General features: G+C 39.5%; 1 protein-coding gene across 6 annotated transcripts in view; it reads right to left on the minus strand.

The window, feature by feature from the left end:
* LOC121522904 (phospholipid-transporting ATPase IH-like) overlaps positions 1 to 13,248 on the minus strand; it is a 60,110-nt gene extending 46,862 nt beyond the window's left edge. For all 6 annotated transcript variants that reach the window (XM_041807583.1, XM_041807582.1, XM_041807584.1 and 3 more), the window contains exon 1: positions 12,781 to 13,248. In XM_041807583.1, the coding sequence (XP_041663517.1) occupies positions 12,781 to 12,819 (39 nt within the window). In that variant the 5' untranslated portion in view covers positions 12,820 to 13,248. The remainder of the gene's footprint in view (positions 1 to 12,780) is intronic.
* Positions 13,249 to 18,231: the final 4,983 nt, after the last annotated feature.

Consider the following 18,231-nt stretch of genomic DNA (forward strand, 5'->3'; position numbering starts at 1 on the left):
AATAGGCCATGTTTGCAGAGTAAAAAATCCAGGGTAGATTACCAATCATATTTCAGCATACACATCCACAGGTAATTCTAATCCTGTGTGAATCAGCATCACTGAAATTAAGGGGATGATTATGGTTTCATTCAGAAATGTCTGTATATTTGACAACTTTACAAACTTTGCTTACCCCGTTTGAATGCACCATACCAAACACTGACGTCAGGAAGTTATTCACAAATTATCAGAGGTCCACAGGTTATTCTAACCCCGTGTGAATCGGCAACTCAGTAATTAAGGGGGTCATTATGTTTTCCTTCAGAAATGTCTGTACATTTGAGTACATTACAGACTGTAGTACCAGTCCTGTGTGAATAGTAATGATAGAACTGCACCGACATTATTTATTATTGTCCAGCATTATTTACCTGAACCAATGTTTAAAGCTTTTGATAAAACAGAGGCTAGAGCCACAAACTGGGAAGAGAGATTGCTGAATGACATGCAGGAAAGGAGCCACAGGCTAGACTGAACCTGGGTGCACTGATATCAGCGCTATGCTTCTGGTGCCCCTGAAAACCATACAATTCACTCATTGTCCAACATAGCCAAAGAAACTGAGTTTCTAAAATGACACAGATAAACCACAAATTGCTGATAATGATCTTTCTTTCAATCCAGTACTTAATTTACCAACTTATTTGCAAGTTTTAGTCATTACTACTATAATAATTATGGCTTTAACTAAGCAGGTCACATCCGTCATAACGCATCAAATCAACTAAGTTCCCCCTTTACTTTCATCTCAGTATTTTCCTCTTTGATCTACATCCCCCTGATCTTATCATTTATCCCCTCATATTTCCATCTGCAGTTTTCTCCTCTTCCTCTGCCTGAGTGTGAGTGTCACACTCCTGACAGTGTGACTGAGGCAGAGGGATGGAGAAAGACACAGAGAGATTGCATTGTGGTTTGCAGTTATCTGATCATTAATCCTCACTGATCCGTATCAACCCTCGGCCCACTGTTCTCTCTTCACTCTGCTGCTGCACCATCAGACAAAGTGGCCGGCTGGTTGGTCGCTGGACACGGAGGCTTTGTCTTTATTAACAACGCTAAAACAACCCCCGAGCAAAGAGGCAGCTCTTACATCACCATCAATCATTAATAATGACATGATGGATTTGATAACGGCGATGATCCTACCACTGTAACTTCTTCTTTCATGTTGTGCAGTGCTCTCTTGGGAGGAAAGTTTTGACCTATTTGAACTCCGGATTTAAACTGATATAACAGATCTTTACCCTTGCACTTTACAGGACAATGTGAATATTTGTATGGTGGAAAGGCAACCTCTGACCCTGCAGTGTTATAATCTAACCACACAGTCCCTGTTATGTAGCTTCTTTAAACCCCAGAGATGTAATAAAAGATACACACCATTAACTGCTCTGATTAAATGGTCGTGTCTCACCCCTCCCCCACTGTCCCACCATGCTGTGCTGCAGAAGCGCACAGCATGTTGAGCAGGTATCGCTAATTAACTCACAGATCAAATTCATCTGACTGCGCTCATCCTTGATGAACTCATGCTAACGGTGCAGAGGATGTATGCAAGATGATTACACAGCACATGCATCACTAAATTGTGTATTTTAGTCCCTGAATTTTTCAAGTAACAGTCAATGTTGTGTGACATAAAAAGCAAACAGTGTTTTGTATTAAGTGTTATTTTAGACAATCAAATATATCCCTATCTTTCAATTCTTTCAACAGCAAAACACTGGAAAGAGACATTATAATTCTAGAAAATAGACCCCAGAGGTAATATATACAACAAAAATAGGATGGGGCCCAAACACAGGACCTTGAGAGACACCACTTGTAAGAGTGGCCTTCTCAGAGGAAAACAAATCCCCAAGATGAACAGAGAAGCTGCTCTCTGCTAATTATGACTAAAACCACTTAAGTGCAGTCCCCTTAATCTCCACACAAGTCTACAAAACGTGATAACAGGGTCATATGATCAACAGTATCAAAGGCAGCAGATAAGTCTCAAAGTACCAGAATAGCATCATCTCTTGAGTCTACAGAGTAATGTCAGTTAAATAAAAATATGTAAGGTAAAATAAGTGATTGCATACTCATTAACCCCCTTTAAATGACTAATTAAAGTGATTCCTGGCTACCGTTGCACCATCAAGGCAAAAAAACACTCCAAGCAACTCAGAGAAAAGGTTATTGAAAAGTTTAAGTCAGGGGAGGGATACAAAGATCGGTTCGGTTAAACCCATCATCAAGAAATGGGAGGAATATGACACGTGTAAATCTGCATAGATCAGGCTGTCCTCACAAACTGAGTGACAGTGCAAGAAGGAGACCAGTGAGTGAGGCCAACACCAGATGGTTGAGGCTCTGCATACAACAACTGTTGCCCATGTTCATCAGTCAAAGCTTTATGGAAGAGTGGAAAAGAGAAATCCACTGTTGAAGAAAACTCAGATTAAATTTCAACTAGAGTTCACCAAAAAGCATGTGGGAGACTCCATGGTCAAGTGGAAGAAAGTTCTTTGGTCTGATGAGACCAAAATAGTGCTTTTAGTCATCAGACAAGACGTTCACCAAACACTTACACACAGCCACAAACACAACATCCCCATTGTTAAGCATGGAGGTGGCAGCACAATGCTGTGGGGATGCTTCTCAGCAGCTGGCCTTGGAAGCTTGTAAAGGTAGAGAGGAAAATGAATGCAGCAAAATAAAGGGGAGCCCTGGATGACAGTCTTACATTTACAAATACATTTCCTTTAAAGAAGGTCAAGCTGACACCAGCTAGCTTTCTTGCATAACAGTGTAGCTCCCCCTTGTTCAAACTTTACATAAATAAATTAGTGCTGTCAAACGATTAAAATTTTTAATCAGATTAATCACAGGGTTGCTGTGGATTTATTTCGATTAATCATGATAAATAAAATTCATTTTTAATCTATATTAATCACGTTTCATTTTGCAAGCTTGGCGACGCGTTAGCCATAGTGCTAGCAGAATCCCCAACAAACGTATGCTTCGCGTTAATATATATTTTGTAGCTGTATTTTAAGCTGGAAGTGCTTCAGTGAAAAGAAAACTCCTTCCTGCAAAATGATCAACGGCCCATTTGCGCATACGTGGCGGCATGCTCGACGGTAACCCTACTTGCACAAACTGCCCGAAATCTGTTGCCAGAGACATGTCAGGGATTTTGAGTCAATCTGCGCTGTAGATGGGTTAATTGCATTAAAATTTTTAATCAGATTAATCATGATGATGGATTAATCTGCATTAACGCGTTAATTTTGACAACCCTAAAATACATACTAACAAATTTGCAAAGACAAGATTAAAACTTAGATTATTCATTCAAAAAGATGTTTTAAAATGGTGCAGTTAAAACCTTTGTCTTTTCTATTAGTTGTTTTAATGCCTATGATACCACTGTGACTTGTTTTTGTATACAAAATTAATAACCCTTCATGTTCACACTCTGACTTTACTTTCATTTTATTGGCTCATTACAATTTTGATGGTCATTTAAATTGGGTTGGCTAGGTTTCAAATAAAGCCACAAAAACACTTTTAAAAAGCTGGTACAACCAAGAGGCATACTCTAACTTGTACGAGTTCAACCAACATTTACATTTTCAAGATGTAGAACAGTGATCATCAACTGGAGGCCCCGGGCCACATCAGGCCCCTCACATCTTCCCATCTGACTCTAAGACCAGATTAGACTATTAAAACAACCCTAGAAACATCTGAGATTGAAACAGTTTCATCAGGAATGACTTTATGCTTCATCCATTTTTCAGAAATCCACCTGTCAGTCGTTACTAGCAGATATCATGCCCATTTAACACATCCATAAGTCCTTATAAGATAAAAGAGACTTATAAGATAAAAGTCAACTTTCAGCTTTAGACATTTTGGGACTGCAAATTTCCTGCTTGGGTTTTTCACTCATCAATGCACAGCATATTAGTGTCAAACCCAGTGATGTACGACATCGCAGCCTCAGAAATATCCTGCTAAAATATCTCAATCGCCCCCTTGTGACTGGCCGCAGTTTAGGATCTGATCTCACTGTTAGAGGCTAGAATATCATACATTCAAGAGAAAGTAAAAAAATTCAAATAAAAACATGTCAAACAGACCATTTTTGAAATATCCTAATTTGAAAGTTCAGGCCCCAAAGTGTCTTTCAAGGAGAAAGCTGGTCCTTGTATAAATGTAGTTGATGAACCCTGATTTAGAACTTATAGTACTGCTAAAAATATTCCTGGGTTTCTTTAAGGTAAAATGTTCAATCTTTATATTTATAGAGAAAAAAGCTGATGTAGTATTGAGCCAAGAAAAAAGGAGCCTCAGTCCTGGATCAGCTGAAAAGGAAGCAGGCTACCTGCTCAATATACACTCCAACACTACTCATTTGCCATTAATCACCATAGCAACAAGCCAGCGAGTTCATAATGCAATGAAACAGCACCAGTGGAGGCTTCATTACGTTTGGACTATAGATCAAACCTGTAGGATTTCATCATCAGTGTAATGCTATGAAATTGACTACGAAAAAATTGATATGATATGGTTGATTTAACTGTTAATGCAGGTATCTTTTACATCTTCTTAGTGCTTTTATTTGGTTCAACTGTGGCTCCTAAGATCGTATTCTCTGTGGACATCTTTTAATGGAAGAAAGAGTAAACATCAAAAGCACCAATGGGGGAAATAAGAAGAAGGATTGTGCCTCACATGGAAAGAAAGCTGCATTTGGCGTTGTAACTGTTGAATTTGCTACACAGGTGCAGACTGAAGCCACAGAAAACAGTGACCCTCCTTCTACAGACACCGTTTAAACAGCTGACACTGACAACAAGAGCCACCACACACCCCGATGACGCAAATAAGATCACACCTGCAACAAAATAAAGAGGGCAAATACTATGAGACAGGAGACTTATAAATTATAAAATGTATTCTGTTGTGCCCCAGCCTCCTCTCCCTCTTGACTCGCTGTGATCCAGCTGTTACATAAGTCTTTAATCCAGCTGTGCTACTTCTCTTTCTCCCTCCCTCTCATCTCTCTTTTCTCTCCTGCCACCGTAATCTGAATCCTAAAAAAAGGAATAAACCCCCCTCTCATTTTGTCTGCATTTTCAACCAACAACATCCTAATACAGGCTTGAAGCTGTGTCTAAAACCTTTGTGTACAGGGCACGCTGTGTGAGACTTAATCATTCTTATGAGCTAGCATGCTGTTACATGGCCGTTTCCTCTGATATAAACACATGGACCTGCTGGCAAAGCTTTACCACAACACAAATCCTGTGTGGTTTTGTCACCTATAGTTTCTGTCTCTCCAAAAGGACCCCATCTCTGAGGGAAGGAAGCAGACAGGAATAGACTGCCCTTAACTGTTCATGACAGCTAATGTTGCCAAGGGTAATCTAGCAGGTTGCTTTGCCCTTTCAACACTAGCTGGGCGGCTCAAATAGCTGTAAAGTTGCGAGGAACCTTTCTAAAGCCCCTTGGCACTTGGGGACCTGCTGGCACCCTTTTAGATGAAAGCAAGGTCTTTCTCTTTTATCTGCTGAGGTTGTGAGGGGTCCCTGCAAGAATAACAGTGTATTTGAAGATTAGATGTAAAGTAGGGCAAGGGTAGAGGGAGACAAGGGTAAATAAAGCTTAAGACAAAGTGGAAGTTGTTATGAAATTCTCTAAAATCTATCAAAATGATATGAGAGGCAAATAAGAGAGCACATCCATACCCTTATAAGGCAGCCTGTATCTTTAATAAGACCCTCTCTCACACATGCCAGCCTCCGTCTGATCCGGATCATGACCTCACGCAGTCCTCACACTTTGCGCCAGTCTGAGACATCACGCCATCGCTATTATTACCAGACGACAAAAAGGCACCAAAGAAGAGGGAGTGGAGACAGCAGGCATATATAACACACAAATGTGATCTGTTCAAACAACAGGAAGTCAATTTACAGATAAATCTATTACATCTCTTCCCATCATTTCCTGCCCCAGATTCTACTAAGAACAAAACCCAGTCCTGATTTACTGTATATCTTATTGCATTTAGTTTAAGTCCTGCTCTTTTGCCAAACCGAGTGGAAAAGTTTTAAAGCGTTGGCTCATTATGCAACCTAACGTCCCATTTAAACTTCACGCTCTGCAGAACACCGTGACACCTTACTTTTTCAGTAAAACTATTACTGTACAGCACAGGCTCAATTCACCAGCAGTTTTTCCTGAGTAAGAAAACAGGCTTAAAAGCAGGAAATCAACACAGCAATAAGAACATTGAATTTCATTTTTTCTGTTCATATAGTGCTCTATTTTACAGATCTAAATACCTATTTATAGGCTACACAATCCAGACTGTTTATCCAGTTTCAGTGCAAAATCACAAGTTGTAAAAATGGAGGTTGAATTATGTCACATGGTAAACAAAGTTTTTTTTAACACAAAAGCATCTCAAACTACAGCATACAAATATTTTTGGAAGAGTATTACAAATTTGACCAGGTGTGTTAAAACTGTGGTCCAGGGGCTAAATACAACCCATGGTCTATTTTTGTTTGGCCTGCAGCAAATTCTTAATATAAAATGAAATATGCATGACTGTACTGTACTTAGTTTCTGCACAAGGCAGCCATGCTAAGTATGTAAACAAACATTTTGACACGAAGAATTCACTGATGTTTTTAGTTACGTAAAAACATCTGTAAATGGTAAAAATACTGGAAACCAAAAGAACAACATCTTGGTTTATAATGCACCCATGGATTACAGCTGAAAGCAGCAGTAACAATAGCGGTTCAGGGGCAGAGCCGGTGATAGCCAGGTCTTAAGTTTGCCACCTGACATCTGATTGACCTCCAAAAAATCCTGATGGATTGGCTATTTGCCTTGTCAGCCATTCACTAGCCATTTAGGCATACTCAATCATTAACCTACATTTGATTGATTTTTCTAATATTTAAGTCTCTGTAAAGTGATTTAAAAAAATCATTATTTCAGGTTTGTTGTATAACAGGCTGCTGTTATGATCAACCAGGCCAAAATTCAGTCATGAAAAACATCTCTAAATTTATGAAATTAAGCTTCAAAATCATGGAAAATTAGGCAGTAAAATACGCTCTATGATGATATGGGCATGTCAGTTGAATGAGCTGAAACCACACCCACTCAGGAGAAATATGATCATATGAGTATGATAAAAATGCTTCTGATCAGAGCGCAGCTGCCTGGTAGAGACACAAGTTGGGGATTAAATTTACTTTTTTCAGGCACAAATATCTCTGTTATGATACTTCTAATGACCCGCAAATTTAGATTGTTGCTGTAAACTTTGAATGAAGGCAGTGGCATCAGCTCACACCAGACTGTACTGAGATGAACTGCTCTGTGATTTTATATCGATGTAGCGTTAGAGGGGTGGGGTTATTCCCCATCAAGACTGGTGATGTCACGGGCTCCTTTATTTGCCCTGCTAAAATAAAACCAAGCCAGGAAAGAGGTGAACAACCTTCATACAGTCTAAATCCAAACTCAGTCACACACAGATCTCAGTATTTTCACATTTATACAGCAGTCTTATTCCAACATATCTAGTGTGTTAAGACCAGGGATTACCACCTACCACCAGCCAAATATGGCAATTGTTGAGCAGTGTCTGTTGTTCAACCTACCGGCCACAGGGCAGGTAAATAAAAGTAACATACTGTGATGATTTGACTCAGAAACATGAGTTGCGCTAAAGCTGGTCTACCTGCTAAAGCTCTTTAAACTGATGTTTTACTTGTCTTGAGTCCGAGATAGTTAAACAAAGCCTGATTTCTGGTGTTAGACTGCAGGAATCGTGAACAAATAAGCTGAGCAGCATTGACCTGACCTTAAAACACAACTGAACATTAATATTCTTTACACAAAAACATTGAGGACAAATCACAACTCAAGGATGATAATAAGGCATCAAAGTATGGAGTGAAATGGCTCATTAACTTTTACAAGTGGCCAAAAATCTAAGTTCATTCTTACATGGCTGGGAGCCTCACGGATAAACTAATACAGGAAATTTAACACAAAATGCTGAAAGTGCAGGATAGGAGGTTGGTCGCAACTATTAAGCAGTGACCTTGTTGGGACTTACTGCTTGTGTGTCCAGAGAAAAGGCCCAGGCGCCTTCCTGATCACATGTTAATCACTTACGTGATGTAATGTTTGCTCTTCTATGTGGCCTCATTATGGGAGCAGCTGTTCAGAGTATGGCGGGTTAATAGAAGGTGATACACACCAGTAATAGAAGGCCAAATATACATCACACATGCCTCTGATTCTTAATCAATATCAGGATAATTGAATTAATGATTAATCCCTTGTCTACTTCATAATGTAACAGGGTGAGGATGCAAAGGCGAAAAGGGTGAGGGATGAGGGGCGTGTTCAATGACCCTTCCTCGCCGCCTCACTCGTCGATCTGATTTCCCCTGATGTTAGCCCTGCTGGAGCATCCGTCAAGCTCGCTACACACTGTCATTCGCCTGCTGCACTCACAAACACACATTAAAATAGACAGGACAGCACACGCTCATACAGACAGTTATCGTCACAGCACCTGAGCCAGTTTAAGGTCAGGTGAAAGGGCTGCAGACTGTATACAGCAGATGTCACGATGCTCCAGAGGTGCCCAGTCTGATGAACATCACAAGACCTGTCAGAGATGGTTCCCACTAGACACTTTTCCCTCTAATTCAGCCACCCACCGACCAGCTGCTTCCTGCTCTGGATGATAAGCAGAGAGTGCTGATGATGGCAGCGGCCTGCTCAGACCAGACCCTCCAGTAATGCAGTTACAGCTCCCCTTCTTGTTGTTTTTATGAGAGGACATTTCCTACTAACTGACAGAACTCTGATTACTGATATTGATAAGGCCATGCAGGACTCTGCATTTAAGTGATGTTTAACTCCGGTTAAACCCGCAAAACTTAGCACACTATAGCGCTGGGAGTGTCAGTGTAAAAATCACAAAAAAAAGCTGCAGACTGAGTCCCTGCAAGGCTTCTGTAGTCCTGATTGGGATTTATTTCCCCTGCAGAGGAGGTAAACTGCAACCAGTTAAGTATGCATGCTTGTAGCACAATCCACTCCAGAAACTACTTTCTTTTTAGCTCAGATATTAACTCAATCTGCAAACATATTACTAAAAGTAATAGTGATACATAGTGACATATATCATCGAAACTTTTTTGCTCCTACTTTTCAAGATCAATATGATACGTGTCGGTCAATCTTCATTTTGACAGCCGGACGGAGTATATGCCACAAATGAGGGCTGTTATGGGACCAGAATTTTAAACTTTATGATACTAGAAAATTAGGAATGCATTACTTTTGCAGCAGTGTCAGCAAATATTTGTCCAGTCTGCAAATCGTGTGGCATGAACCAGCCGATGTTCATCTGTTGTGTCCAATCTATTCAATGCTTTTTAGCATACCTCAGTGCTAAATCCAACATAACATTTTTACTGGGTAAGAGAAGTCACCTGGTCGATGAAATCTGATCTGATTTCATGGTTAAATGAGAGAGAACCTCTCAGCATAAAGGGAGTCATGCACCAAACAAGGAATGAAAAAGATAGTCGTAGGGATGTACTGGCGCATCAGTTTTACATTAGTATCGGCAATATCAGCCCTGTAGTCAGGCCTTGGCACAGTGGCAAATAATGCGGTATGAGCAGACAACAGTAGCAGGAAATTTGTTCTTTACTGTCAGTGTAATGCTGGCATCTAGCACATCTAATTGCTGATTTATACAAGAGATTTTTTATCACACAGATCTGTTTTAATGATGAAATATGAGACAAAATCATGGGAATCTTACACCAAAAGAAGTGATGAAAAAACAAGGTTTGTATGATATTATTGGCATGATATCTGTATCAGGTAAGGACGCACAATATTTGATTTTTTCTGATATCCAATATGCTGATATTTAAAAGTAGTTCAGACCTTAAACCTCAGTCCTTAAAAACATAATTTAAAGTTTGAGGATGAACAGATAAAACAATTTCAGCCCTTAAAAACACTTAAAAGAGGAAGGAATGATGATGAATAAAGAAAAAGACTTCAACTAGGTCTGCTGGTAGTTCCCAAAACGCCACCAACTTATTCGTTTTTACAGCCGATATTTACAGCTGATACAGGCAGAAATTTTCATATCTGCTCATGCCAATATCATGTTGATAATATTGTGCATCCCTAGTGTCAGAAGATATTGGGCCCCACGTACACAAGTGGTCGGGCTAGAATCTGGCCTGCAGCTCCTTTACCACAGCTCTTACACTCACTCATCTGACTCAATCCACTGTCGTCTGCTCTAAATAAAGGCATAAAAAGCCCAGAAATATATCATAAAAAAGTCAATGATTAGTATTAGCAGGAATGAATCTTTTTGCTGACATTTACAGCTAATACAATTGTATGATATTGGGTTTTGCAGATATTGGATATGTACATGTTTAAAATTTAATTTTAGATACCAATTTTAGATTGATACAAAACTGACATTTAAATGTTCAAACTGAAAACCTCAGTCCTCAACATATAAAGTTTAAAGTTTAAAGATGAACAAATCAGCATGTTTCAGTCCTTAAAAACACACTTTTAAGTTTTAGGAATGATGATAAAGAAAAAGACATCTTCTGTCAGGGGTCTGCTAGTCCAACTCCACTATCTTAATTGTTCATATGATCAATATTTACAGTATAAAATTGTGCATCCCTTGCAAAAAAATCTAGTCTTTTTTGTGTCTCATTGGCATCAGCAATGGCTATCAGTTAAAATATCTCCGTAAACACTGGTATCTGAATGAGCCCTGATTTTCACAATCTGTGCACTCTAAACATTTGTATCAGTATTGGCAACCAGCTAAATTTTCATTTTAAATTTTCCTCATTTTAGGAAGTGGTGCATCTCTGGTAAAAATCAAACAACATAAATAGCCTAGCTCAGGGGTTCTCAAATGGTGTGGCAAGGCACACTTGTGTGCCTGGAGGCCAGTTTAGGTGTGCCTTGGCAATCTGTACAACCATGGCCTATCACTATGATTATAAAAGTATCAAAAAATTGGACAACCTCTTAGAGAACAGAACATTCCTTTGGTATTTCTGGTATATTCTTACTGCGCCTTTGTTTCATATGCGCTTTTTAAAATAATTTGGTGTGAAAATTACTTAAAAGAGGTACAAAAAGTTTTGGATTTGCTACAGCAGATTGCTTTTATAACTGTGAATTAGGCTATGGCTGAAAAGTACGATGCAAAAATATAAATTCTAGCAGCATGTATTTGCATGATTCAGTTGTTCCCAAATGGGGTAGTGTTGTAAATTGGAACAACCATGCATTCTAATTACAACTGTACATCAACTAAAGGTACTGTAAGAAAATTTAAAGAGGCGATTTTTGCATGTACATAAAGATGGTATGCCTTAAGATTTTGGCTTTATCTCAGGTGTGCCTTGCACAAAAAATGTTTGAAAATCACTGGCCTATCTGTTTCAAAACCACGATGTAACAAAGATATAGATTCTATCTTATTAAGTGGTTACTGCATTCATCAAAAATTGGAGAAAAAAATTGATGGACTCATTCCTCTGCATCCACAGATCTCATGAAACAGATGTAGTTACTTATGGCTTGGCAAGTCCTTATTGAAATAAATCACTGAAATCAAACAGTATCCTTTTGCTTGGAAAAAGTTGAAAATTTTTTTTTAAAAGTGACATAATTTACATAGACAGCAGTGGGAATAAATTCAGGACTTATTTGTTCTTGATAGGTTTGTTTCAAATGTATTTCAATGATTCTCTGGGGCATGTTTAGCCTAGTGGTTATGCCTGCATGCCCTGTATACAGAGGCTGTTGTCCTTTAAGCAGGCAGATGGGGTTCAAATCCTTTTCTGCATGTCATTTGTCATTGTCTCTCTCTCTCTGCTGACTCCATCCACTCCTGTCTTTTTAATAAAGGCATACAGGGCCCAAAATTAACATTAAAATGTATAAATATGTAAACTACAATGTTGTCAATTAACCAAATAAAGATGGCTTAGTTGAATCAGCCTGGCTTTTCAAGAAATAACCAAATTTCCCCACACAGAACAACAATGTATGGCAACTCACAAAGTGGATAATCAAGCACTATTTTTCCTCTAGTTAAACCCGAGGAACTTTCTTGTTTAAAGCTGCAAGCGTAAATATAAATTCCCAAACTTATGCTGCAGAATGTGTCCCTGCAAGGCCTCTGTAGCCCTCATTAGGATTTATTTCCTCTGCAGACCAGGGCAACTGCAAGCCATGAGGATAGTTTAGTATGCATGCTTGTAGTAACTCACTATGAAAGCAGCTAAACTGGGCCAGCCAAGTTCATTCCTATTCCACACATTCACCAGCCATCACTGCATCTGTAGCTACTGGCACATTCCCCATTCAGTCCCACAAAACAACATTGTAAAGCCCACAGTGGATGGCCTGCCAAAAGCTGCTCGAGTGCAATGTTTATCATTAGAGAAGTGTTGATTATCCACGCTGTGAATGCAGTAGTGTGCAAAAATGTATACCCCAAAAGGAGAGCTGATGTGAGACAGCAAAACAAGAAATAAACTCAGTTAAAATGCATGATATTTGGTTGCACTTGCAGGTCACAGAGCTACAGTTGTGACAATGTTGACAGACGGGGGCCCTTACGTATCTGCTGATGATATTCCGGAGCAGGCTGAAATCCATCTTTTAGTCGGCTCCGGCGGCGACTTCACGGTGCAACAGAGACGTTCAGCTCTCCGTGGATCTTCGTGATCGCTACCTAAAGTGGATCTTTCTACCAGAATCCATCGTTCACCTCCTCTCCCGCCGCCGCCGCCGCCGTGTCTGTGATAGCGAGGAGCAGCGGTCTCTCAGTCGGCTGTTCTGATTTTCATGGCATCCCTGTGAAGAGCCATGCAGCGACCGAGCCGATACCACAACACATGCACGCGCTGCTGGCTACATTTCAGAGGGAAAATGTCCCCGCGTGCGAACCTCCAAACGCCCGGTTCGTGTTTCCGGTTGCTTCTCGGATAGTTGGAGTGTTTTTATTGTTGCAGGAGACGGTCCTTCATGGAGGGTGTCTGTGTCCCGCTCTGTGATAACAGTGCTGGCCCTTGATGTAGCAGTAACGTCCACAGAGCGCTCACCCCGTCAGATGACTACGCTACGCATGCGCACTGAGGCTCTCTCATCTCTGCTGGAGTATATTTGATACTGCACTGAAAGAAATATTACCTCCTCCACATACACGAGCCTCTGAGTTAAGAGACAGAAAATCAATGTCCAGAAATAGAGACAGACTGTATATATTAACTACTAGCCTTTATACTTCCCAGTGTTATTTCAAAATTGTGGTAATTTCAAACATAATACTTACAGTAGATGTGGAAAAAGTATTCTGATAATTTACTATTAGTAAAGAAGCAATAGTGTATAATTTTTTTTCACAAGTTAAAGTTCAGAGCTGTTGCCAGCCATATTAAATGCTACTGAAAATGATACCTAAAATGTGTATTTACAAAGCAAATAAGGAAGCCTAAAGACGACATGTATCCATGCATTTTTTTACTATCTTTAATGATAAAATTTAAGTTGTTTTCCCTAGATTTTCACCTATTTTCAGGGGTGTCAACTCTCATTTAACATGATGCAATTAAGGTCCATAATCAGAGTTTTAATTTAATTTTATTATTCTTATTTTTCACTGTTCAAAACAGTCCAAAACAAGTTCATTTTCCATGGTTAAGTTAATGTAATCATCTTTGATATAGCAAAGTTTTAACCTGGCATGCCAGATAGATGTGGGAAACCACTGATAGACAGCGTTTGGGAAAGGGTAGAGCCTTTGAAAAAAACTCAGAGGGTGATTGGATGAATGTTCTGTCTGTCACATCTTTACAGGCCAATCAGAGCAACAAAACACGTGACGTTGTAGCCGCTACCGAGGTATGAACTCCACATAGAACAACATAACACAAACCATGGCGACTACAGGCATGCCAGTACATGACTTTTGTCGTTTTTGAATAGAAAACAACTAAGTGCAGTTCTTTGTTCTTCCTTTAACGAAGAAATGTCGTCAACTTATGATGAAACTGGCGCTTTAGCAGCATCCACGCTAATGTCTTCCGCCATAACTGCACCAGCCTCTTGTTGCTGCCAAGCGGCAACCTCCGGTCCTGAAAAATGAAGCCAATGCGGAAGAGCAAAAAATTGCAATACTGCGAGTGTCCACTTGAGGCTGGCTGCAGGAACACAGGAAGTCCCGTCTGGACACCTGTTAAACAGTTGGTTTTTACACTAGAAATAAACTGGTTTACAGCCTGGTTAAAAAAAACAAAACAAATGTGTCTCATTAGCTAATGTCTTCATGTGCTGTCACTATACAGGGGGTGTGAATATTTTTGGTACCACAATAGTTTAGATTATATTTAGGAAAAACCTCACTGCGGACTGATTGGCGCATCTCATTTGATTGACAGATAGCTCGACAGGCAGAGGCTACGTTTCTGTCAACCAGAATGCTAGCTAGCTAGCTGACAGGAAGTCGTGCTTAGTAGGGGGGCTGTTAGGTTGATCAAAGTTCGGTTGAGACGGCGATTTCAATATGGAAGCTGCCGCGGATTGGCTTCGAGAGCTGTTTGTTTTTTTTGTTTTTTTAAGAAAAGCTTTATTCATATATTCCAAATTTACAACAAGAGAAAATAAGTAATTGAACAGATAGACAAACAGAAGAGCTGTTTGAGTCCGCCTATGGTAAGCAGACGGCTGATGTCACACTGGGTTCATCCAGTTCTTTCTACAGTCTGTGGTTGCTGCTTGCATACGTCACGACTCTGCCACGCCACAAAGTACTGCCCCTCGTTGCTGATTGGTCCTGTCACTTTCTAACCGGGCCCAAAAGGTTCAGACGGGAGCTTTGCAAGATGGATTCACCAGTGAGAAACACGGAAACGGGCTGATTGGTCTGCTTTGCAAGGTTACCAAATTTTGATATTTTCTTTCAAAATAAAAGCAGGAAGTCTTATTATTAAACTGTACCCTGATTTTCCTTTTCGGTTCCTTTTTCCACTGTTAAGTTAACGTCATGATCTTTCATTTGCCCGAAGTTTGTTGTCTTCTTTCAAGATAAAAGCTGGTCCGTATCCAGACAGGACGTCACTCAGTCTTAGTCCAGAATGAAACCAACAAACTTCTATATGCAAAACAGTGGAATTTCAAAGTGTGGCAAAACAGGAGATTAATTGTGATTAACTATAGAAATCTTGAGCTTAGTCACGATTAAAATCTTTAAGCGTTTGACAGCCAAATCTTTTTAATTCAGTATAACATGTTTTGTGATAACCAGTTGATTTCAGTTGTTGTTTTTTATCTTAAAACATATTTTGTCATCACAGGAAACCCAACGCTGTTTTCTCAAATAGCAACATGTTTGCATCAAATCACCAAAAAACAACTTGAAATTGCTTGTTTTCATGGAAAATGGAGTAAAATAAAAGCTCTCTTTTGGGCCTTCTATAGTGACAGTTGAAAATAAAGCTACAAACTCAAACAATTGTTTAATGCACCATAGGTGTGAAATATTTAATTTCTTAGTCCCTATGAAATAAAATAGTATTTCGACACAAAAATCTAGCCCATCTTAAATTTGACTTAGAATTCCATACATGCAATTTAACTTTAGCATGAATTATTACCAAAGTAGGTAACAAGCATTTTATGCTGAAACAACTAATAGGGTTGATTCTGGTAATTTACATGCAGGTTTATATAATAGTGGGATAGAAACGACATCATCTGCAAAACATGCATTAAATAAAGCTACTGTGAGGAGTTTTTTAGCAAGTTATATAACAGCCTGAAATCATATTGACACCTCTTTATGACCTACAAAATCAAATACAACCATCAGGGATGAGATTGATTATCTCTGTGTGTGGTAGTTATTTGAAACACGCTTCATCTCTGCTGTAGGGTTGGTGTCAGACAAAAACAATATAACCTCACACAGCAGAAACAGACCCTTTTACGTTTTTTTCACATTCAAAAGATTCATTGTGAGTAGCATGTATAGTTCAAATAATGAGCATTGACATTTTTTATGTGACAAAATATTTTTAATTGGCATGTACAAGACAAAGTCAGCAAGGAGCTGACCATTAAACTTTGTCCACAGGGGGCGCCAAGATCAACATAACCAGTAGGTTCATCGCTGGTGCTTTAAGTTAGAATGACATGGACTTTTTTTTCGATCAGATTTTTACAAATCATCCTCATCAATACCCTCTATGACTGAGTACCATGTACAGAGACTCCTATTTTTAGTAACATTTCATTTTCACATGTTTTGGTTATTTCAGTATTTCTTAATTTCTGTTATTCCTTAATCATTACAATCAATATTTTTACTTTTTGTCTTTGCAGCTCGGTCATTTTTGGTCTCTCAGTGATCTTTTTTCTCATACATTTTTGTCCTTTAAAAGAGGAGATAGTTGCTTTTCAGTGGTACAGCAGCTTTCTTTTGTATCAGTGTCTCTCATGGTAGTAAGAGTCTAGCTGGTGAAAGGTCTGGGGTTTGTTGTTTTCCTCCTTTGACCTTTAAGTTTCTGCAACCCCTGGTGCCCCAGGCCTGTCCCAGTCTATATTAAGCAAGCATAAAACACACTTTATGGACAAAAGTATTTAGCCACACCTGGTGTTTCAATCAGACCTGTTGCCACAGGTGTATAATGTCAAGCACCTAACCATGCAGTCTACATTTGTAAACACTTGTGATTCAAAATGCGTCTTTCTGAAGAGCTCAGTGGCTTCAAGCGTGGTACTGTGATGGATCGTGAAATTTCATCCCTGCTGGATATTTCACAGCTAACTGTAGGTGTTATTATTAGAAAGTGGAAGCGTTTAGGAACAACAGCAACTCAGCCACAAAGTGGAAGACCAAGTAAAATCACAGAGTGGGGTCCACATCTGCTAAGGGTGCATGGTTTGTAAAAGTCATCAATGCTCTGCTGATTCCACAGCTGAAGAGTTCTGAACTTCCACTGATGTTAAATGTAAACACAAAAACTGTGCAGCAGGCGCTTCATGGAATGTGTTTCCATGGCCAAGCAGCTGTATGTAATACTCACATCACCAAGTCATATGCCAGGTATTGGATGGAGTGGTGTAAAGCGCAGTAACACTGGACTGTGGAGCAGTGGAAACGGGCCTGATGGGCCAGTCTATGTTTGGTGGATGCTGGGAGAACATGACCTCCCTGACCGCATTGTGCCAACTGTGAAGTTTGATGGAGGAAGGATAATGGTACGGGGACTTTTTTTCAGGGTTTGGGCCAGGCCCCTTATATCCAGTGAAGGCCAATGTTAATGCTTCAGCATACCAAGACGTTTTGGACAATGCTATGCTTCCAACTTTGTGGCATTAGTTAGGGATTGCCCTTTTCTTTTCCAATATGACTGCACCCCAGTGCACAAAGCAAGGACTATAAAGATAAGCCATGTTCATATTTTTACATACACCTTATATGTAGTGTGGTTCATCATCTCATGATTTATACATGAATTTAAAATATGCATAAAGTACAAGTGCAGAGAGCCTTATGTACTGTGCCATGTGCCACAGTGATGTAATTATTGGAGCTTATTATAGTGATGTATACATTAAGCTATACATGGGTCCTGTAACAGTATACTGTACATAATCCACTGTGAGTATATTTAGGCGGAGAGATTTCACATGCCCTGAATACCAGCCATTCATTTCCACAACAACAACAAGTATCCACACGACAGTGGGTCTACCGTAACCTGCATGTTCTCCTCTGTGGTGGCACTTTGAAGCACTCTAAGTTCACAGCCAAATAACTAACAATTTTACATTAACAGTTAATGGATCATCATTAGAAAACTCAGGGTTAACAGGTGACATGCTGATGTATCCGATGTAAAAAGGCCAATATGTTGGAGTTAATGTGACTAAAATTAATCATGTTTGAGCAAACAAAAGGAGAAAAATGTCAAAGTTATCATTGTTAAAGGAACTCAAATCCAACATTTAAAAAGAGACAGAATAGAGACAGAGATAATAGTTTGACAGATTAAGCACACATCAAGT

The sequence above is a fragment of the Cheilinus undulatus genome, linkage group 15 (assembly GCF_018320785.1).
Source record: "Cheilinus undulatus linkage group 15, ASM1832078v1, whole genome shotgun sequence".
In the NCBI taxonomy this organism is placed as follows: domain Eukaryota; kingdom Metazoa; phylum Chordata; class Actinopteri; order Labriformes; family Labridae; genus Cheilinus; species Cheilinus undulatus.